This window comes from Girardinichthys multiradiatus, chromosome 21 (assembly GCF_021462225.1).
Source record: "Girardinichthys multiradiatus isolate DD_20200921_A chromosome 21, DD_fGirMul_XY1, whole genome shotgun sequence".
NCBI lineage: Eukaryota > Metazoa > Chordata > Actinopteri > Cyprinodontiformes > Goodeidae > Girardinichthys > Girardinichthys multiradiatus.
In genome coordinates this window covers 38,642,712-38,665,189 of record NC_061813.1, presented here as the reverse complement: position 1 = coordinate 38,665,189, position 22,478 = coordinate 38,642,712, and the positions used below count along the sequence as shown (strand labels likewise).

General features: G+C 39.9%; 1 protein-coding gene and 2 long non-coding RNA genes across 24 annotated transcripts in view; 1 reads left to right on the top strand and 2 right to left on the bottom strand.

Moving 5' to 3' along the window:
- The window catches only part of LOC124858137 (NACHT, LRR and PYD domains-containing protein 12-like), a 102,303-nt gene that overhangs the window by 53,995 nt on the left and 25,830 nt on the right, over positions 1–22,478 (top strand). For 8 of the 22 annotated variants that reach the window (XM_047350000.1, XM_047350001.1, XM_047349998.1 and 5 more), the window contains 2 exons: positions 19,705–19,824; positions 22,197–22,285. The exons of 8 other annotated variants lie outside the window; for them this stretch is intronic. In XM_047350000.1, the coding sequence (XP_047205956.1) occupies positions 19,705–19,824; positions 22,197–22,285 (209 nt within the window). Of the gene's footprint in view, positions 1–6,810; positions 6,978–7,132; positions 7,351–18,677; positions 18,825–19,704; positions 19,825–22,196; positions 22,286–22,478 lie in introns of those variants that run through there. 6 more of the 22 variants (XM_047350006.1, XM_047350007.1, XM_047350008.1 and 3 more) reach the window with 3 other exon arrangements.
- On the bottom strand, positions 128–2,940 carry LOC124858198. Its single transcript, XR_007035772.1, has 2 exons — positions 1,991–2,940; positions 128–914 (listed from the first exon to the last, which is right to left on the bottom strand). It is a non-coding gene; the product is annotated as an uncharacterized LOC124858198 (long non-coding RNA).
- On the bottom strand, positions 4,918–6,596 carry LOC124858195. Its single transcript, XR_007035770.1, has 2 exons — positions 6,386–6,596; positions 4,918–5,973 (listed from the first exon to the last, which is right to left on the bottom strand). It is a non-coding gene; the product is annotated as an uncharacterized LOC124858195 (long non-coding RNA).

The following is a 22,478-nucleotide window of genomic DNA, read 5'->3' as shown; positions in this document are numbered from 1 at the left end:
ATGTGTTTGTTTAAATGTAGACGACAGTAACATCCAGTTCCACTTGTATGTTTTATTTTGATGTATATTTGCGTGATTGTGTTTTTGCACCTCAAGTCTTTTCTCACATCTGTTTTTTCCCTCCAGATGTTTCTTATTGTTTCAGGTCCTGGCCAGCAGAGGGCGCTGCTAAACCAACATACATTCTACCTGTTAGACTCTCAGAACCTCGATACAGTCATGTTTCTGTTAAAAATCGGTTGTTTTCCTCATATTAATATTCATAATACATACCTACTGTGAATTTTAATTAATAAAAACTGGAAATACACTCAGCGTTCTACCAGTGCAGCGATTGGTCGTCAGAAGATATAAGGCGTCTCTTTATCACATTAGTCCACATTTTTTCCTCCAAAAAAGATCATTTGACTCCTAGAAAATAAAATTTAGCCAGATTAGAACCATGTTTGTTTATAGTGAAAAAGTCTGTTAATTAATATTCACACAGCAACAACTGAGGTTTGAGAACCTTTATTTAAAAGTAACAGAAACATTAAAAGATGAAGTTAAACAGAATGCTAAATAAAGAAATATTCATAGAAAGACCTAAATGTTAAATATAATTCAAAGAATTAAAACAATTTTCAAACATTCAGAAACATATCAGTAATGGCTTCATCAGTTACAACCTTCAGGTTGTTACTATCGGCCACATTTGAAAGAATTATTCATAATATTACTTGTTGACTCAGTCATTAATTTATGACCCAACTAATAAATGTCTGCGCTGTGAAACATTTGAGGGCGGCTGTGTGAGGATTCCTGCAGCTGTTCAGGTGTCATCTTGTTTCAGACTTTAGGAAAACTACTTTGGTAAAGAACCAGTCCTTAGGACACTGTTGTCCAGCCACACAGTCAGCTAATTCCAGATGTCTCTAAAGAAATGTGCTGAAGAAAACCTAAGTGCATTCAAATAAATACAATAAAAGAAACTAAATAGTGCAACAATTAAAACATGGTTTGACGTAGCTGGAGAACCACTTCTATTTAAAAGATGACATTTATACAACCTAATTAATCTGGACTGAAGCTGTTTAACAGCCATCATAGTTTCCTACTCCTGAATTATCATTAAAACCTATCCAGCAGGCTGCTTGTGTAAAAATGATTTAGAAACTTTGAATTTGATGACATGATACTGATGTTAAAAGCCTCAATAATCACAACAAGTATTAATAGCTGGAGAATCAGTGTGTTGTGTGTTTAACTACATCTCTAATGAGCAGTTCAGTTATATTAGTGACAGTTTTGTTGCAACAACAGCTGTTTGCTGTGATTTGTTCATATAACAATGAATGGAAGAAGAAGTCTTAAAGTTTGGATTTAAACAAAAATGCCAAACATAATAATTCAGTCAGTTTTGCAAAGAAAGAGCTGAACACAATTACACTATTTTTTTATTTATTAGTGTAGCTGAACATGTCTTGAGATAATTGTTCTGGCTCCTAAAAACGGCCTGAAACGAGATGCTTCCATGCAAACATTTCTTTAGTGTCTACATATCTAATCCAAGTTTATATATTAAGCCCTTTAAAAGCCCTCAAAGGGAACAAAGTGATGTACAGTACAAGTAAGAGTAACACTCATAAATATAAGAATAAAAAAACAACAACATTACTGCTCTATAGACCTAATGAAGCCATCAGTGTTTATGTTTCATATAAATTAAAACCAGAAAACTAAAGTGTGCATAACTACAAAAGGCCCTGAGCATCACAATGAGTCCAAAGATACATTTATACCAACAGAAAAATTACTTCACATTGAAAAAACTAAAGGTTTTGCAATAGTCTAGGAAGAGAAGAGAACTAAATCTGATATAAAGTCTGATGGTATCACCTGAAGAGAAATGTGAACATGATCACATGTATTTATCGTGTAAAGACACATTCTATGCATTTATAACACAAGTATTTTTCTTTCTGCTGCTGTATATTTAAAACATACTTACTGTTCGTTCACGTTCCTGCTTGTGTTGATTGACCTGAAACTATTTAAGGTCAGATGACATCATCAGTACAAACGTAATGTAAGGATTTGTAACTGAACTCAAGTACTTTTTACCTCTTCGTCTTCTAGGCACAAAATGCAAACACATTTCACTATAAACAGAACAATAACTCCTGACACAACTGCAGGTCTGAATGAACGATCTGAAATAAAACAAAGACATTGAAAGGATGAAGCTATGTTTTATGCTTTGTAATTATTTGGCAGAAAATCTTAATGTCTTTAATGATTTGTGGAGTTTTAACTTGTTGCTTTACTTTCACCTCCACCTTCACCTCCTTTCACACAGCTCTCAGTTATGGTGGTATATTCTTCATCACTGACTTCACAGCTGTAAAGTCCCTTTTAAGGAGCTGCAGGACAAGCATTCTTCTCCTGATGCTCCACGTTGAGTGGTAACTCATGCCTCCGAGATACCAGTTTCCAAGTTCTTGGTTGAAACTTTGTAAGTCTTTGTGCAAACATTGCAGTAACCTAAGCTCGTGTTTTTGGCTGATCTCAACTCTGGATTCACTTTCTTCACACTTGGACAGAAAACCCTGGAAACCAGCTGCCAGCTGCCTCTGCAAGCTCCAACTATCATCCAGCCTGATTAAACCTTTAAAACTTACCTGTGTTCTAGAGTGATTCTGCATGTGGGTCAAAAAGATCGCTCCTAATATGACAGAAGCATCAGGCCAGTATGACCCAGCAGAATCGCCCACTAGGGTATCCTCTGAACCGTCCCAGATATCCACCCAGCAAGATGCACGTTTTAACCTACTTTTCGAACAACAGAACCACACCATGCAGCGGTTAGACCAGCTCTCCGCCTCACTACAGGGATGTCTAACCACCTTCTCTCTTCTGTTCAACCTCCTCCTACAGCCGGAGCAACAGCCGGTCCTTCTGAGTCCCCACCCCAGGTCTCCCGTCTGAGGGGGGTGCCGTCTCTGACTCCCGAACATTTCTCCGGTGAGATCAGAAAATGTGGAGGTTTTTTACTACAATGTTCTCTAGTTTTTTCTAGATCTCCTCACTCATTTCCTGATCATGCTTCAAGAATCTCTTATGTGGTGGGGCTACTCCAGGGAAGAGCGCTCAGATGAGCAGAAGCAAAATTGAACTCACGTTCACTCCTGAATCAGACTTATCAAGATTTTGAAGCAGATTTTAAGTTGACATTTGGGAGTTTTGAGTCAGGTTCTGAGATAAACCGCAAACTCTGGGGACAGAGTCAGGAGAGCCGAACTGCAGCAGAGTTCACTATAGACCTCCGTACCTTAGCGGCCTCATCTGGTTGGAATAACCAAGCTCTTAAAGGAGCATTCAATCATGCTTTAAATGAACATCTCAAGGATGAATTGGCCTGCAGAGATGAACCAGAGAGCCTTGAGGATTTTATTTCCCTGGCCATCAAAATTGACAACAGACTCCTGGAGAGGAAAGGAGAGAGGAGACAGCGGAGCCCTGCAAGACCCTGTTCCGAGTGCCCGCTGATCTCCAAGACCCAGGTATTCCAGACCACCGACGAGCCCATGCAGATTGGGTGAGCCCGACTAACCCCTGAGGAGAGAGAGCGGCGTTTTGACAGTAAGGTTTGTCTTTACTGCGGCCAGGCAGGTCGTTTTGTGGCTAAATGTTCCTCCCAACCAAAAAGGGGAGCCAGCCAATGAGAACGGGAGTCTTGGTGGGTAAGCATCACAACCAAACCTCCTGATTAACTCTTAGGCCCTGTCCCAATACCCACACTACACCCTACGCCCCTCTATGAAGTGTGTACTTTGTACAAGTGCATGTAAGGGTTGAAGTGCGGGTATTGGGACAGGGCCTTAATGCATCAGTAATTTTGGACAAAGAATCGTTTCCGGTTCAGGCTCTTGTGGATTCTGGTTGTGAGCAAAAACTTTATTGATGAAGACTTGGTTAATCAACTCAATATCCCCACCGAAGTATTATCCAAGCCTATTGGGGTAGCTGCCCTGGATGAAAAGTCTCTCACCCACATCACTAAAAGAACTGTTCCCATTGAACTTGTTATTTCTGGAAATCATCATAAGAGAATAACTTTTATGTTTTTCCTTCCCTGCAGTCCCCATAGTGTTGGGATAGCCTTGGCTGTCATTACACAATCCTCATTTTGATTGGACTCAGGCTCGGGTCGAGTCCTGGAGCACTTCTTGTCACTCTTCCTGTCTACGGTCGGCTCATGTTCAGCCAACCCACAGCAGCAACGGCAAGGTAGAGGAAACCCCAGATTTAACAGGTGTGCCTATTGACTACCATGATTTGAAGGAGGTATTTAGTAAACCTAAGACTCTGTCATTACCCCCACACAGACCTTACGATTGTGCTATAAATTTGTTTCCTGGAGCCACATTACCTTCCAGCAGACTTTACAACATTTCAAACCCTGAAAGGAAATGAATGGAAGAATATATTAATGAGTCTTTGGCCGCTGCAATAATTCGTCCGTCCACTTCTCCTCTAGAGGCAGGATTGTTTTTTGTTTTCTAAAAAAGATGGTACTCTCAGACCTTGCATTGTCTACAGAGGATTCAATCAGACCTAAGAAACACCTACCATCTGGTTAGAATTAGAGAGGGAGATGAGTGGAAAACAGCTTTCAAAACCCCCATCGGACATTTTGAGTATTTGGTTTCTCATTCTCCTGAGTCTTTCTGCATGTGGGTCAGAGCCATTAACATTAAGATGACAATATTGTTGTTAATAACGTTATCTTACAGTAAAATAACCTTAAAATTTAATGTAAAAAACACAAATTTTGTGAAATACAATGAAGTTCCAGAAGAAGAACCTGTTTCATAAAAAATAAAACCTTCAACAGATGTTCAGGAAATAAGTGAAATAAACACTTAGAGCAAGAAGTGTTTCTACATGTAATTTATTCAATATTGGTCTTTAAACAGGAAAACAGGTTTTAACAGACATCATTTCCTTTATTATACATATATAACCTGAAAGTCCTTTCTTTTTATTATTAGTGTTGTTTTTATCATCATTTTAAAGCAGCAGCAGCACAGCATTGATGTTTTGGTGGATTTTCACATGTTTGTCTTGTTTCAGTTTCTTTGATAATTAGAAACATCAAATGATTAAAAGTACTTGGTTGATAAAGAGCTGCTGAACTAACTGCTTTCTGTCTGACTGAAACAAAGCTGTTTCATCTCAGGATCTTCTGTTTGTTGGTTTGTTTTCCTCTATTTTTCACTCCTGTTTTCAGAAGAACATCAAGAGAAACAACCTGCTGATCCTGATGGACAGAAATCTGTGGGAAAATACATCTGAATATGTCTGTTTATAACGACTCATCCTGCAGGGATTATTTATGAAAAAGGCTCCAAAACTGCAGATAAAAGTTTCCTCTTAGCTGATTAACCAGTTTAATACTTTGTCATTTAAACAAAATAAGACATTAAATTAATTAAAATAATGAAGCATTTACACGGTCAAAGATAAAATAAAATAATCATCCTTCATCTTCTTTCAAAGATGAGGTTCTTGACGTTTCTACCAGTTTTATTCAACTCTTCATAAACTGGACTCTTGAGTTGAGATATCTGTCATGATATGGAGGATTGTAGTTTAGTGTTAGTTTTGTAGCTCAGTGAATTCTTTGGGTTTCATATTTTTAGTCTTTCTTGTGTTTTATGTTCAGCTGAGTTTTTTCTGCCTCCTGTGTTTTGTTGACACGTTTCCTTGTGTTCAGTCAGTCTCCCTCCATCAGCTGCCTTTAGTCTCCTGCTCCCTTTAAAGCTGCAGCAGGTCTGTGTTTTCCAGGAGTCCTTCTCTCTGTACATGTGTCCTCTGGTTGCTTCGGTCATCAGGTTCTCCTTCGTGTTCCTGGTTTCTTCACGGTTCCTCCTTGTGCTCCATGTCATCCCCTTTGTCTTCCTTCTGTTCTTCTTCATGACGTCCTTCATTCTGGGTTTCAGACACAATGTTTAATGAGGAGGTTTTAAAAATACAGCAGTCAAACCATATATAAAAAACATAACATTTTGATTTTAAATGATATCCTTGTTGGATATCGGTTACTGATTGACGCTGCATCTGATCAGACTAATCAGATAATCACAACAGCACAGTATTGTTATATCTGAGTGAAAACATTTAAACTTACTTCCAATTAATCAGTTTTATGTTTAGCAAATGATTACTGTTAAAATAACCACAAATAACTTCCTTTGTTTCCTTGTCATGATCTGTAATATTTTAAATACTAATCAGTACACAGTTGCAAGACATCAGTAAGCTGTCATTTTACTAGTAGTATCTTTCTTTTAATACACTAACATAACTTATCTGTCTTTCAACCACTTTGAAAAGTTTTTACTTCATCTCTAAGACGTCTATATTCTACTCCTGTCACGGTGCGAGGAGGTGAAGCAGGACCAAAGTGCCAGCAGGAGGACGGGAGTTGCATGGTGAGTTGAAAATAATCTTTAATAATGAAAATTAAACTGAAAATTCACAGAAACGACCTCAGGCAGGAACACAACGATACACAGACGGAGAAGTAAGCAGAGGATCTAACGGAGAACAATGAGAACCAGATGGTATAATTACTCAGATAATGAGGAGAAAGAACCAATGAACTAAAGAAGCTGATCAGAGCCAGAATCAGGAACAGCTGGTGGAACAGGAGCTAACTGGGGGAGATTAACTAATGAACTGGGAGGTAACAGGAAAACATCTAAATGAACTGGAGCACGTAAACAATGAGACTAACTAAAGAACCTTAACGGGGGGAACCAGATCTATAAGGAAAATATAAACCGACTCAAATAACAGGAATCCAGAAAGTAGTCTAAACACAGGAATAAATCATGAACCTAATCTAACATGGAGAGTAACTTGAAGGAACACAGACAGGGAAGTGCAGAGAAACCAACAACGAAGCAGAACTCAAAACCCAACACAGACAGGTCCTGACAACTTTCTCTTCTGCTTTCTTTGCTGAGTGTGTAGAGGAGAGGATGAACTGCTTTTGCGGTGCAGATGATTTTTTATTTATTTTATTTTCTGAAGTGCTTCTGCTGCTCCTTATGAGTCATGAAAAAAAAAATGCTGCCCAGTTGGCCAAAAACCGCCACTGGTCTCTCATGTCGTTACTTAAACTCATGATGTTTGGTAACAATCAGACTGCAGATAAGTTCAGCTGACTTCCTGTAAATGAAGATGGGAGGAACTAATCACTATTCTGATGTTACACTGAAACAGGAAGAGAAAAGGAAACAGAACCTCAGACTTCATTTTTGAAGAACAAGTTGATTAAAAAAGCCTGCATCGGATTTAAAGGTAAAATCACATTATTATTATAACTTTACTGTTTCTCAGTGAGTTTTTCTCTGTGTGAAGACAAAGACTACAGTTATCTGTATCGTGTCAGAACAGGAATAGACTTGTTATGATTCTTGAGTTAACGGTAACTTCTGCCTCCTGCTCCTTTCCCGACTCGTCTTATGTTCCTTCCTTAATCACAGAAAACTGCAGCTGTAGAAGTGACCTGATGTTATCTACAATTTCACGAACTATTGAGAGGTTTAGTAAACTCAGGATCTCGTTTTGAACTTTGGGAGATTTGTAGTCAACTCGGGAACTCAACCACTCTCTGTTGGAAAATGGAGATTTCTGCTCTCTCCCCTCACTCTGCTGCACCTCCGGGTCCATTTCTCTCCGGTTCTGAGACCCAACCAGTAAAACCAGCAAAGCATTTACCTTGTGAAATAATGAGAAATGGTTATGTATAAAATCAAGATTTAATACTAAAATTATCCGTGAAAAGAGTATATAATTGATCAGATACAGAGTGACTTCCACTTTCGGTACCGGGCCTCCCTCCGCCCATCTTACGGAAGAACCGAGAGGAGCAAAGAATGGACCGGGAGTCCTGCTTTTATCTATGCCTGATCTTCACCCTCCTAAAGGGTTTCATCCTCTTGTATCAGTTGATCTTTGACTATGTGTTGCATTTTATGTGATCAGTGGTTATGTTGTGTAAGATGTAGCAGTGAGCGGAGCAACAAGGGCAGAAATATTAAATTAGTGCAGCAAAGAGATGATTAGAAAAGCCCACAGAATCATACATCCATAACAGACCTTTAAATGTTCCTGCTAACAAGAACCGCTCCTGTTCTACCCAAAGAAAAAAGTAGATTTCTTCTTTTTAGTTTTTTGTGACTCTTAAATGTTTCACATCATCAAACTAGTTTTAATAATCAGACAAAAATAACCTGAATAAACAGAAAATGTTGTTTTTAAATAATGATTTAATTATCAAGGAAATAAGCTTTACTTACAATACAACAAATTAACACTAACAAGAAATGACAAACTTGGGTAGTAAAATCAGCATTTTTCTTTTTTTCACCATCTTCATTTCACAACACATAATCATATTTTTACATTGTTATTTTCATTATTATTATATACAAAGAAGACAGAAATAAATAACATTGTAGTCCTGCTGTATACCAGCTTATGAAGGAATAAAAGAAGATAAAAAGTAAATCATTTAGTTATAAACAGAATCATTTTGTTCAGTAAAAAGGAAAGTATAGCCTACCTTTGTAGCACCTGATGGTCTGACACAAAAACTATGGATACTTGACCTCTTGTCACCATTTTACAGCATCAAGTAGTGAAAGTTGAAACATTTATTTGTACCTCTTTTCTACCTCAATAAACCTATTTATGCATAAATCAGTATCTATAATCTGCCAGGGATTTTATTGTTTTTAATTCCATTAATTAAATCAACTCTATCATTTAATACAACAACCACATTTGGTGAAAACCAAGTTTTGATATAGGACATTAATTGTAATCTTGTCAGAAGGCAATCATAGATTTATTCTTTTCAAATGATATAAAGTTAACAGCATTTTTCCTCCTACTGTAAGTCTTAAATGAGTTTAATCACTGCCATTAATTGTTGTAAAGTTTTCCAAAAATTATCTTTTGGTCAAGTTAAAATCCTAAATTTAATATTGTTTGAAAGCCTGTTGCCTTAAAATTGTCACATTATCGTTCTGACAAAGTTTTCCCTTCCAGCTCGTAAAAGAGTTTTCCACAACTGGTGCTGCCAATCTAGAACACGCTGATGTTATTTATGGTGTTGCCACAGAAACTAATCTTCATCCCCTCAAACTTTGAAATACTTAATCCAATTTAATTCACAATATGGCCTGAGAAATACTGATCAGTTATCTTTATGTGTTTTACACCAAGAATTAGGAAAAATTAGACGATTTGCATTTCAGTTTAAAGCTTCATCAGCTTGAATACTTTGCCTCATTCACTTAGCTGTATCACTGTTATTCATATTTCTAAGCTGTCTTTATTTACTTTATTGTAAAACATCTTTTTCTTGCTTTCAGTAAGAACAAAGGTTCATTTATTCTGGACTTAATCCTCACAGAGATATGAACATGAACTCTGCATCTTTATATGTTGTCTTATTTTGTGCCTTGATGTTAAGTGTGTGTGTCATGCAGTTGCTATGCTGGTGGTTGTGAGAGTGTGTGTTTGTGTTTCCTTGAGAATGTTGTGGATATTTCTGTGTGATTTTTTCATATTTGTTTGATTCGTTTTACAGAACATCTTCTGTTCTGCAAGGACCCTGTCAAAAATAAGATGGTGCATCTCAAGGGGTTACCTTTGAAATAATCAGTTGTCAGTGCTGCCAATTATACATTTTATTTCTTTCTTACATAATATGTGCCATGATAGGGTTAAATAAAGTCAAAATCAGGTTGAAGGACATTGGATATTCCCTGCAAATGTTTCTGTTTGGCCATGATAAAGCTGCTCTCTTGTAATCATCTGGTTCCATAACAATTTTTATGGTATTTATCAGCAAGAGTATAACAGCTCTCAATATTTTATTCTAATCTATCTTTGTTTAGATCTATCTATATTTTTTCTAATGCAGTAAGTCCTTATTATATTTAAGAATGGGGTCACTAGTTTTATTAGTTGCTATTATTTTAGTAATGTTCGGTTTAGTTTAGGTTTTATTAATTCTAGTGCTTGTTTTAATGTCCATACCTTGATTGGTCTCTTTTATGTGTAGGATTCAAAAAGGGTCAGAGTATTCATTCAGTGTTCATTAAATTGTGAATGTAAGTATGACATCTCAACCATAGATAATATTTTCAAAATCTGGTTCAATTACATTTAACTGTAACTGAGTCCTGTGGAAAAAACTCACTCCTCATCTGTTTAGAAGGCTTAAATGAAGGGCATGTTATGTCTTATAATACCCAGTTTTATAAACACACTGTACAGTTTCAGTCAGCTATAGTTCTTCCCTTTTAATTACACCTTATATTTATTTCAAGTAACTAAAGTTTGTTTCAGTTAACTCAAGTTTTCTCCATTTCAGTCCAGTACTGTAATTCTGTTAAGGTACATTCATTCATCTTGTGTTAAATTTGATCATTCTGAACCTGACTGGAAAAAGTCCAAACATCTGTTAAAATCCTTTTGTTTTATCATTAAGATCTGACCTAATATTATTATGATACTGTTGATTTACAAAAACAGACAGACATTGGCCACATAAAAGTTTGATTACCCTGTAAATACTGAATTTTAGAGTGGAACCACTTTGTGTAACTTAATGGCAGAATTGCGACCAAATAAGCTAGAACAAAACTTTTTTTTGCAAATGAAACCGAAGAGTTCAACTTAAATATTCTACTCACCACGTGTCTCAGAGCACAGTTTTTATTTTCCAGAAACTGTTGCAGAAATACAGTAAAAAATCGCAAAAAACAAACATTAAAATGCAGACCAAAGTGTACTTCCCACATCGGAATATGCGTGATGACATTGGTGGATGAACTATCACATGGTTTTCTTTCACACCAATACCCGCAACATCTGGAAGTGATGTCATTTCCCAGGTGATTTTTTCTGGGAGTGGTCTTTTTTTCCCAGTAGTTGTAGTTTTTTCGCGCTAAACTTCGCTCGCACTTTCGCTTTCATTTTCGTAGTTTTTCGCACTTTTTATTGTTTGAAGATGGTCTTATGAACATATATGTGCTCATAGGTATCTGGCGCACTTAGAGATTTAATTACACGTCTGTAAATAGTTTATTTTGATGTACATATTATCTTTTCTCAAACTGTTCACAATGTACATTTTATGTTCGTTTTTGTCTCTTTTCATAAAAATTTGTGTATTTCAAAAATAAAGTTATGGAAACACTCCAAATATATTTCCTGTGGTTTGAGAGGGTTTTGTGCAACTTTTTTATATTGCAATATTTGAGGGATACAGCTATGATATTTCTGTATTTAGGAAAATATGTGCAAAAAAAAAAAAGATTTTCCGGTAGTTAATTGCACTTTTTTGCAATTCACTTACTTAATATGGAGTTATTATATACAAAATATAAAAAGTTTGGATTTAAGGGTTGTATTGATGTATAGCAAATTGAAATGCTCCAAAAAATGGCTCTACAGCATGTACAAATGTAAAAATATGCTCTGGTGAACTTGTTCTATGGTAGGTCATAAAGGGTTAAGAGAACTCAGGACCTTGAAACCATGCCGAGGATGCGCATCTATCTCTGCGTGTTTACACACAAGGAAGTAAGCAGCTTTAAGGAGTTTTAAGAAGTCCAAGGAGCTATTGAAACTTAATACTTCCCCTTGGTGACGCGTTCGAGTTCATTTTAGGGGAAAAACACTGGAGATTTTTAATAGGAATCTCCCTACCTTTTGGTTTGTGGCCGCTGCTGTGATGTTTTGTCCTTCTGAGGCAAACCTATCCAGAAGTGGTATTTCGCTTCTGTGGCACGGGCGGAAACACCAATTTGTCCGAGTTACCGCACCCTGTTGGCGGTCAGACGTCTCGGATTTTCTCCGGTCCTTGGTCCCCAGAAGCGATCACACACTTTATCTGACACTGACTCTTAAAGGAACGACTCTCAAGCAGTTTCTAACTCTCAGCTCTTTTAAGGCAGAGGAATGATTACAGAGATCAGCGCTGAGGCTCTTGTCTTGGACCGCCGCCAACTTTGAAAGGATGACGAAAGAAGGTCACACATAGTTTTTATATCTGGTACTCCAATGCAATGGATGTGCACTCCCTCAGTGATTATCAGTAGACTATGTGTCACCATTGTGGTGTCTATCTGGTAGGTTGTGTAGTAGCGGGTGTCCATCCTTAATCTAAGTGTGCTGTGGCTTTCTAATCAAACCAGTTATACCAGCTGCTCCACTATCAAACCCAGTGTCCCAGCCTCAAGTCATTCATGACAAACCTTGGGCCATTTATCCTTGTAATGTGTGTCTATGAGCATTCTTATCCTATTGTAACAAAAGGGAAACATTAGAAGTTATGCTTTATTTCACTATAGTATAAATGGGAAAAATCGAGAGCTTCGCTTTTTGGCTTAGCTCTCTCTTCACCACAACAGACCGGCACAGCGCCCCCATTACTGCGGCAGCTGCACTGATCCGTCAGTCGATGTCCCGCTCCATTCTTCCCTCACTCGTGAACAAGACCCCGAGATACTTAAACTCCTCCACTTGAGGCAGGAACTCCCCTCCAACCTGAAGAGGACAAGCCACCCTTTTCCGGTCGAGAACAATGGCCTTGGACTTGGAGGAGCTGATCTTCATCCCAGCCGCTTCACATTAGGCTGCGAACCGCCCCAGCACATGCTGTAGGTCTTGGCTAGAGGGGACCAGCAGGACCACGTCATCTGCAAAAAGAAGAGACGAAATCATCTGGTCCCCAAACCAGATCCCCTCCGGCCCTTGGCTGCACCTAGAAATCCTGTCCATAAAAGTTATTAACAGGACCGGTGACAAAGGGCAGCCCTGCCAGAGTCCAACATGCACCGGGAACAGGTCCGACTTAATGCCGGCAATGCAAACCAAACTCCTGCTCCGCTTGTACAGAGACTGGGTGGCCCCTAGTAAAGCGCCCCCGATTCCACCGCCCGGGCCGCGGCACGCTTGGCCCCACGATACCAGTCAGCCGCCTCAGGAGTCCCACAAGCCAACCACAGACGATAGGACTCCTTCTTCAGCTTGACAGCGTCCCTTACTGCTGGTGTCCACCACCGGGTTCGAGGATTGCTGCTGCGTCAGGCACCGCAGACCTTACGGCCGCAGCTACGGGCAGCAGCATCGACAATAGATGTGGAGAACATGGTCCACTTGGACTCTATGTCTCCAACATGCCCCGGGATCTGGTCAAAGCTCTCCCGGAGGTGGGAGTTGAATACATCCCTGGCCAAGGGCTCCGCCAGACGTTCCCATCAGACCCTCACTATGCGCTTGGGCCTGCCAAGTCTGTCCGGCTTCCTTCTCCTCCAGCGGATCCAACTCACCACCAGGTGGTGATCAGTGGACAGCTCAGCCCTTCTCTTCACCCGAGTGTCCAAAACATGCGGCCGAAGGTCTGATGATACAGCAACAAAGTCGATCATTGACCTCCTGCCTAGGGTGTCCTGGTGCCAAGTGCACTGATGGACACCCTTATGTTTGAACATGGTGTTCGTTATGGACAATCCGCGACTAGCACAGAAGTCCAGTAACAAAACACCAATCGGATTCAGATCGGGAAGGCCATTCCTCCCGATCACGCCACTCCAGGTGTCACTGTCATTTCCCACGTGGACGTTGAAGTCCCCCAGCAGAATAATGGAGTCCCTGGGAGGGGCACTATCCAGCACCCCTGACAGGGACGTCAAGAAGGCTGGGTACTCCGCACTACCGCTCGGCCCGTAGGCCGAAACGACAGTCAGAGACCTGTCCCCAACCCGAAGGCGCAGAGATGCGACCCTCTCATCCACCGGGGTAAACCCCAACACGAGACGGCTGAGCTGGGGGGGAACAAGCAAACCCACCCCACCCCGCCGCCTCTCCCCGTGGGCCACTCCAGAGTAGAAGAGAGTCCAACCCCTCTTGAGGAGATGGGTTCCAGAGCCCACGCTGTGCGTGGAGGCGAGCCCGACTATTTTCTAGTCGATATCTCTCCACCTCCCGCAAATCTGAAGGAATTGGTAATAATTATTAACATATTCCTGTACTGTATTTAAGTCTAATAAACATGTTCTTTTCTTTTTTTCCATTAATGACATATCTACCTTTGCTTCTGGTAAAATCCAGGGTGGTACAACAGCTAGAGGCAGTATCGGACTTATTACTGTATTTTATACATGTTATTCTTCTGTTATCTTTTCAATAATCCATCCAAAACATCTTGTATATTTTTTAAGTTTATCCCAGCATGGCTTCAAGATGTCTCGTGTTGGATGACCCGGGTTATTGCCTTGTAAATGTAACCAGTAATTTATTGTTAATTGTGTTCTCCTTATATCTCACAGCTACTGTACAAAGTCTTACTGCTTGATGTTGTATAATATTTAATTTTTCCAGATGTGTCTTTGCTGCTGAACCATATGTAATACTTCCTTAATCTATATTTGATCTGATCAATCCTGTGGAAATTTGTTTTAATGCTTCCCTGTCTGCTCCCCAGTCACTGCCAGCCAAACATCTCATAACATTTAATACTTTCTTACATTTATCTATCATTTTCTGAATATGTATATTCCATAGGATTTTCTCATCAAACCATATTCCTAGAAACTTTATACATTTAACTTGTTCTAATTCAGTTAAATTCAGTTTCAATTCAGTTTTATTTATATAGCGCCAATTCACAACACATGTTGTCTCAAGGCACTTCACAACAGTCAGGTACATACATTCCAATTAATCCTAACCATTGAACAGTGCAGTCAGAGTTAGTTATTTATTCAAATTGTATAAAAAGTTTTTCTATCTAAGGAAACCCAGCAGATTGCATCCAGTCAGTGACTTGCAGCATTCACTCCTCCTGGATGAGCATGTAGAGACAGTGGACAGTCACTGGCGTTGACTTTGCAGCAATCCCTCATACTGAGCATGCATGTAGCGACAGTGGAGAGGAAAAACTCCCTTTTAACAGGAAGAAACCTCCAGCAGAACCAGGCTCAGTGTGAGCAGCCATCTGCCACGACCGACTGGGGGTTTGAGAGAACAGAGCAGAGACACAAAGAGAACAAAGAAGCACTGATCCAGGAGTACTTTCTATGGGAAGGAAAAGTAAATGTTAATGGATGTAGCTCCTTTAGTCGTTTCACCTAGAAAGAAAGAACAGATAAACTCTGAGCCAGTTTTCGAGGTTAGAGTCTGAAAGAGAGCACATAGAGTTAGTCACAGTAGAAGCTCAGTCAATCGCCATGTCTAGGAGAGAGAAAGGGTTAAACACTGAAAGACAGGACCATGTGGATCATCTGTAGAGGGTGAGCATTAAGTTGTTGGCAGCAGAAGGTTGGACGATGCCCCTCTCCAGAAAGGTGTCACAGGTAGACACAGAGTCAGGCCAGGTGTAGCTTCTAGGAAGAGAAAAGAGAGAGAACAAGGTTAAAAGCTGAAATAACAGCAAATAATGCAAAATTGGAGAATTGTGTGAGAATGTAGCGAAGAGGGGGTAAAGTGGCCATTATGTCCTCCAGCAGCCTAAGCCTATAGCAGCATAACTACACAGATAGCTCAGGATAACCTAAGCCACTCTAACTATAAGATTTATCAAAAGGAAAGTTTTAAGCCTAGCCTTAAAAGGAGACAGGGTGTCTGCCTCATGGACTAAAACTGGGAGCTGGTTCCACAGGAGAGGAGCCTGATAAGTAAAGGATCTGCCTCCCATTCTACTTCTAGAGACTCTAGGAACCACCACCACCTGGTTTTAGACCACAATAATTTATTAATATGTGTAGGACCTCCTTTTGCGGCCAATACAGCGTCAATTTGTCTTGGGAATGACATATACAAGTCCTGCACAGTGATCAGAGGGATTTTAAGCCATTCTTCTTGCAGGATAGTGGCCAGGTCACTACGTGATACTGGGGGAGGAAAACGTTTCCTGACTCGCTCCTCCAAAACACCCCAAAGCGGCTCAATGATATTTAGATCTGGTGACTGTGCAGGCCATGGGAGATGTTCAACTTCACTTTTATGTTCATCAAACCAATCTTTCACCAGTCTTGCTGTGTGTATTGGTGCATTGTCATCCTGATACACGGCACCGCCTTCAGGATACAATGTTTGAACCATTGGATGCACATGGTCCTCAAGAATGGTTCGGTAGTCCTTGGCAGTGACGCGCCCATCTAGCACAAGTATTGGGCCAAGGGAATGCCATGATATGGTAGCCCAAACCATCACTGATCCACCCCCATGCTTCACTCTGGGCATGCAACAGTCTGGCTGGTACGCTTCTTTGGGGCTTCTCCACACCGTAACTCTCCCGGATGTGGGGAAAACAGTAAAGGTGGACTCATCAGAGAACAATACATGTTTCACATTGTCCACAGCCCAAGATTTGTGCTCCTTGCACCATTGAAACCGATGTTTGGCATTGGCATGAGTGACCAATGTTTTGGCTATAGCAGCCCGACCGTGTATATTGACCCTGTGGAGCTCCCGACGGACAGTTCTGGTGGAAACAGGAGAGTTGAGGAGCACATTTAATTCTGCCGGGATTTGGGCAGCCGTGGTTTTATGTTTTTTGGATATAATCTGGGTTAGCACCCGAACATCCCTTTCAGACAGCTTCCTCTTGCGTCCACAGTTAATCCTGTTGGATGTGGTTCGTCCTTCTTGGTGGTATGCTGACATTACCCTGGATACCGTGGCTCTTGATACATCACAAAGACTTGCTGTCTTGGTCACAGATGCACCATCAAGACGTGCACCAACAATTTGTCCTCTTTTGAACTCTGGTATGTCACCCATAATGTTGTGTGCATTTCAATATTTTGAGCACAACTGTGCTCTTACCCTGCTAATTGAACCTTCACACTCTGCTCTTATTGGTGCAATGTGCAATCAATGAAGACTGGCTACCAGGCTGGTCCAATTTAGCCATGAAACCTCCCACACTAAAATGACAAGTGTTTCACTTTCATTGTCCAACCCCTGTAGGTCATTAAGGGCTTTATATGTGAGGAGGAGAATTTTAAATTCTATTCTGGATTTAACAGGGAGCCAATAAAGGGAAGCTAAAGTCGGAGAAATATGATCTCTCTTTTTCATTTTTATCAGAACTCTTGCTGCAGCATTTTGGATCAGCTGAAGGCTTCATTATATCATTTTAATTGTATTCCCTCTCTTATTTCTTTTTGTGTAAATACCATAACTTTTGTTTTCTCGACTGAGAACTTGAATCACCATTGAGAAGCCCACTTCTCTATCCTTCTTATCTCCGCCTGTATTTTCTTTCCAGTTATCTGTACATTTTTCCCCCTTTTCCATAAGGCTGCATCATCAGCAAAAAGTGAACATCCCATTTCTTTTCCAATTTCTGCAAATACGTCATTTATCATTATAGTAAACAATATTGGACTTTTAAAACTACCTTGAGGTGTTCCATTGTCTACGACATATTTTGTTGACACTTCTTGATCTTTTCTAACTAGAAGAGTTCTATTTGTTAAAAAGTTTTGAATCCAGGTAAACATTTTCCCAGTAATTTTCATTTAATTTAATCAGTAATCCTTCAACCCATATCATGTTATAAGCTTTCTCTATGTCAAAACATCCACCAACTACACTTTCTTTATGAATTTGCGCTCTTCTGATTTCATGTTCTAAATATAACTTTGGGTCATTAATATTTCTCCCTTTTCTAAAACCACTTTGCACCTTAGTAATGTCAGTCTGTCAGTCAGTGAGTCAGTCATTTTCTATACCGCTTCTTCCATAGTGGGTCGCGGGGAAGCTGGCCATCTTCAGCAGTCCACGGACGGGAGGCGGGGCACAACTTGGACAGTTCACCAGTCCATTGCAACACACAAACAACCATGCACACTCATTCACACACCTAAAGGCAATTTAGAGAGACCAATTAACTTAACAGGCATGTGGGGAGGAAGCCAGAGTACCCGGTGAGAACCCATGCATGCACGGGGAGAACATGCAAACTCCATGCAGAAAGACCCTCAGGCCAGGAGTTGAACCCAAGACCTTCTTGCTGCAAGGCAACAGTGCTACCAACTGCGATGGACTGGTGACCTGTTCAGGCTGTGCCCCGCCTCCCGTCCGTGGACTGCTGGAGATAGGCACCAGCGACCCCATGACCCACTATGGAATAAGATGAGCAGGAAGGACATTCTGTACCTCAGGTAGACTCACCTGTCCTGTAAGAAGGGGCGGAGTCTCGGGTGATGCTGATGTTCAGACTGATGTTAAAATGTTAAAAAGTGAAGAGATTTCACTGATTCCTCTTGATGATCGTGTCTGAGAGGTTCTGACTCAGCAGGGGGTCTGGCAGACCATCTTCCTCTAAAGCAGGTCTGGACCTGAAAGGTTTCAGAACCGTTGCTTTAACTGAAGGTTCCCCAGCAGGAGGAACCCAGATGGTTCTGGGGGGATCACCCAGCAGACATCAGAAATTCCATGAAGTAGTGAAGGAGACAATTCAACCCCAGATGTTACCTGCTGAGATCAGGTTCCTCTGATCCTCTACACACATGATGGGAATCAGCTTTCTGCTTTACAGGACAGTTACTGGACCTGAATCACTGGGAACTGACTGGTTCTGGTTTCTCTCTCAGATTGGCTGAAGTACAGAAGATGGAAGACTGGGATCTAAAGAAGGACAGAGCAGAACCTCCAGGATCCAGCTGTCCGTCTATGAGGAGTGACCGGTCCAAAGATATACCTCCAGACTTCAGTAAAGAACCTGGACCTTCAGACCCAGAGTAAGAACTCAGTTTCTAACTGATTCATGTGACTCCACACAGATATAATATATAGAATAATAACTAGTTGATCTTCACCATATAAATAAAATGTAACTTTGTTTTTATTTAAACTCAAATTAAAGTTAAATAAACATGAAGTCTGTCAGTAAATCAGTAAAGTTTAAATGAAGATCTGAGTGAAGCAATGATGGAGGAAAATGTTGCATGAAAACAAAAACAACCAAGACTGTGAGGAGCAACGAGATCTTCCATACTAGGGGCACCAGGTCCAGTTGATCCCAATAGGCTAACAACCTGGCCACGCCCACTAATCATCTGCAACTCAAAGAAAAAACGTAAACAGGTAAAAGCAGCACAAGAGGACTCGGGTCATCAGACTTGTTCTAAGGTTCTGTTAATGTTCTGTTGATGGGTTCTAGTCTTTAATGACGGCCACATCAGCTCCTCATACAAGATGAACAGCTTTAGTTTTGATATCAGGGAACAGATTCTCTGCTCTCCACCTTCTCAGACTAGATGTGATCAATGTGACAGTGGACAGTGCATTCTGGGCTTTGTAGTATTAGTAGTGTGTACTATAGAAGTACTTTGTAGAATACTTCATATAAATAGGATCTCATCAGCTACATAAAACTGACATGACCCTGTTGTCCTGCAGGCGTTGGTTTGGGTCATGTGAACCATACCAGTAGAACCAAGTAGAACCCAGTAGAACCCAGTCTTTAAGATAATGTTCAGTTTGATCCAACAGATCAGTTTGAATGTTTCACTCTGGAACTTTAAACCTTCTTCTTCTCTGTGTTCAGATCTTCTTCTGTGGTTTTTGTCCCAGTTTCTCACTGATTGATGTGATCTGAATAACATGTTTGTGTTTCAGAGATCAGAACCACAGACAGAAAGCAGAACCTCCTGGATCCAGCTGTCCGTCTATGAGGAGTGACCGGTCCAACGATAGACTTCTAGACTTCAGTAATGAACCTGGACCTTCAGACCCAGAGTAAGAACCCAGTTTCTAACTGATGGATGTGACTCTGCAGAGACCAACCAGGGTTTAAACTTTGATTTCTGGTTAAAACTGATTCAGGGAGACAAAAACTTGATTTAAATAACTTTAGTTCTTTGGTTCTGACCTAAACTGGACTTTGAGAGAACAGAACAAACTGTGGAGGAAAAACTAAATAGTTTCCTTTGTGTCTTTATGAAGCTGTAGCAGGTTCCAGGTTCCACAGAGGTATGGTGTCTGTGGGAGTGGGAACAATAACAAACTGTTATGTTGGGACATTTCACTTCCTGCTCCCTCCATCACATTCAACCAATCATAGCGCTCATTTCACAGACATCAACCAGCTGCAGACAAAAGGTCAAAGGTCAGATTGGAGACAAAACTCTGATATTTTGCTCATGACAAGTCCTACAATCTTCAAAAGGGTCAGATATTAAATCCCAGAAAACATCATAATGTCAGAGACAGACTGTGAGGCTGAATTCACTAAATAAACTTCAACTTTCATCAACATTAATCATCCACCATCAATAACTAAGAAAGAAAACTGCACTGATTTACCAATAAACTTAGAAACAAACGTCTAATTTAAATTTATTAGAGCTGCACAATAATCGCAATATTTATTGTTAATGTAATATCAGTGGATTCAACCTGGTTGTCATGAGGAGCTTCTTGGACTGCAATAAATGTTAATTATTAAAGTAAAATACATTCAGGCTCTCTGTGCCTGTAGTATATTTAGTGTCTCTATTTGATTAATGCAGAAAAATAAGTTAGAAGGTAAAGTGGTGGTAAGATGGTCGAGTCATTAAGAAACTATAACTAAGTTGTTTCTTTGCTAAACAGAAACTTTTTAAATAAAACCTTGTTGAGACTAAAATAATGAATTAACTTTTGTTCCAGTAGCTGGAAAGACTCATGATCTGAAGTCCATGTTTGCTATGAACCCAGTTCAGAAAGACATTAATACTGTTTAGATGTTTATTTATTTACTGCAAGTCGTCATGGCAACATTCACCAACATTATCACATATCTCATGTTTTCCAATCATCATGGAGCCCGAAAATCTTTGCAGTTCATGTTTTATTGGGGGGCTGGTGGCTCAGTTGGTAGAGTAGATGCACCATGGGCCGAGGCCCTGGTCCTTGATCTGATTGTCCTGGGTTTGATTCTGGGTCTCGGTCCATTTGCTGCATATCTTCTCCAGCTCTCTCCACCCTCATACCTGTTAAATATCTGCCATTAATGCCAAAAATGTCTTCAAATAAATATTTTATTAACAACCAGTTAATCCCAGTTTAACACTTGAATAACATATTTTATTTATAGAATGATGATTTAGACAGTTTGGTAACCATTGCTGTCCTCGGTACCGGTTCTAAACTCAAATCTGTTCTGTAAATCCATCCGTAAATCCAGATATTTTCTGATGTAAAAATGTGAAGGTCCTTTAAAACTTTTTTTGCACAATAATATCAAACTGTAGAGACTAGTTATTTAAATAATCTAAACTATTTGACTTTTAACATCTTGACCCAATCAGATAAAATGGAGAAAAGCCAACTTTCATCATAATTTGAAGCTTCTATTTAGACCAACCAAATGGGCTGAACAGAACCTGATTTTAAAAGTCTTTGGTGATAAAGAAACCCAGAAACCGGCGAGATGAACAGAACAAGATAGAAACCAGAACAAAGTGCATAAAAGGAACCAGAACACCAGAATAAAACAGGAACTGGGGTCAATAAAGATGGACTGTAACTAAAGACTACAACTGCAAACAATATATCAGAACAATAAAACTACAGAGTGACACAAAACCAAAGTCCAAAACATCATCATGACGTCAGATTCAGTTGATCCAACTTTATACGACAAATAAAAGACCAGAACTTTATTGAACTTGTTGTTAGAACTTCTAACAGGTCCAAATAATGTACTGTCACAGTAAACAGATCTTTATAAAGTTCTGAGATTAATGCAAACTGAGGCTGAGTCTTGTTTACTGGTGTTAAACCATTAAAGAAGGATCCAACTTTCTACTCTGGAATCTAGATTTGAGTCAGTTTTTGGTCTCTTTAAGCCTCTGATGGAAGCAGTTTTCTACTCTGACAGAATAATGATTATTGTTCCTGAAGATGTTTCAAATGAACAAATACAACAAAAGAAGATCAGTCATGATAGCAAATATAATACAATGAAATACTTCAAACCAGACATCATCAATGTTCTGAGGTTCTGTTCTGACCCAGCTTCTGGACCTTTGTTTGTGGTGGACCTTCATGAACATCTTCAGCTTCAGTAGGACAGCCCCACCCTGATGTTAGTGAACTATTTCAGTGATGAAGACATGTCTTCACAGACGGAGGAAGAGTAGCAGCCCCCAGTGCGGAGAAAGACCCAGAACAGGAGCTGGACTGCTGACAGCCAATCAGAGCAGCTGTTCACCAGGTAAGACTAAACATCTCCAATCAGATCTTCCTTCTATCTTCTCTGATGAACCAGTTCCATGTCTTTAGTTATTTAGAAATTCCAGTTTTTAATGTCTTTCTGTGATCAATTATTTCAACTAAATCTCTGTATTTCCAGCTGGTGTAAATGTAACGTCTGTGTTCGACCCAACAACCTATTGGGTTTGAAGTGG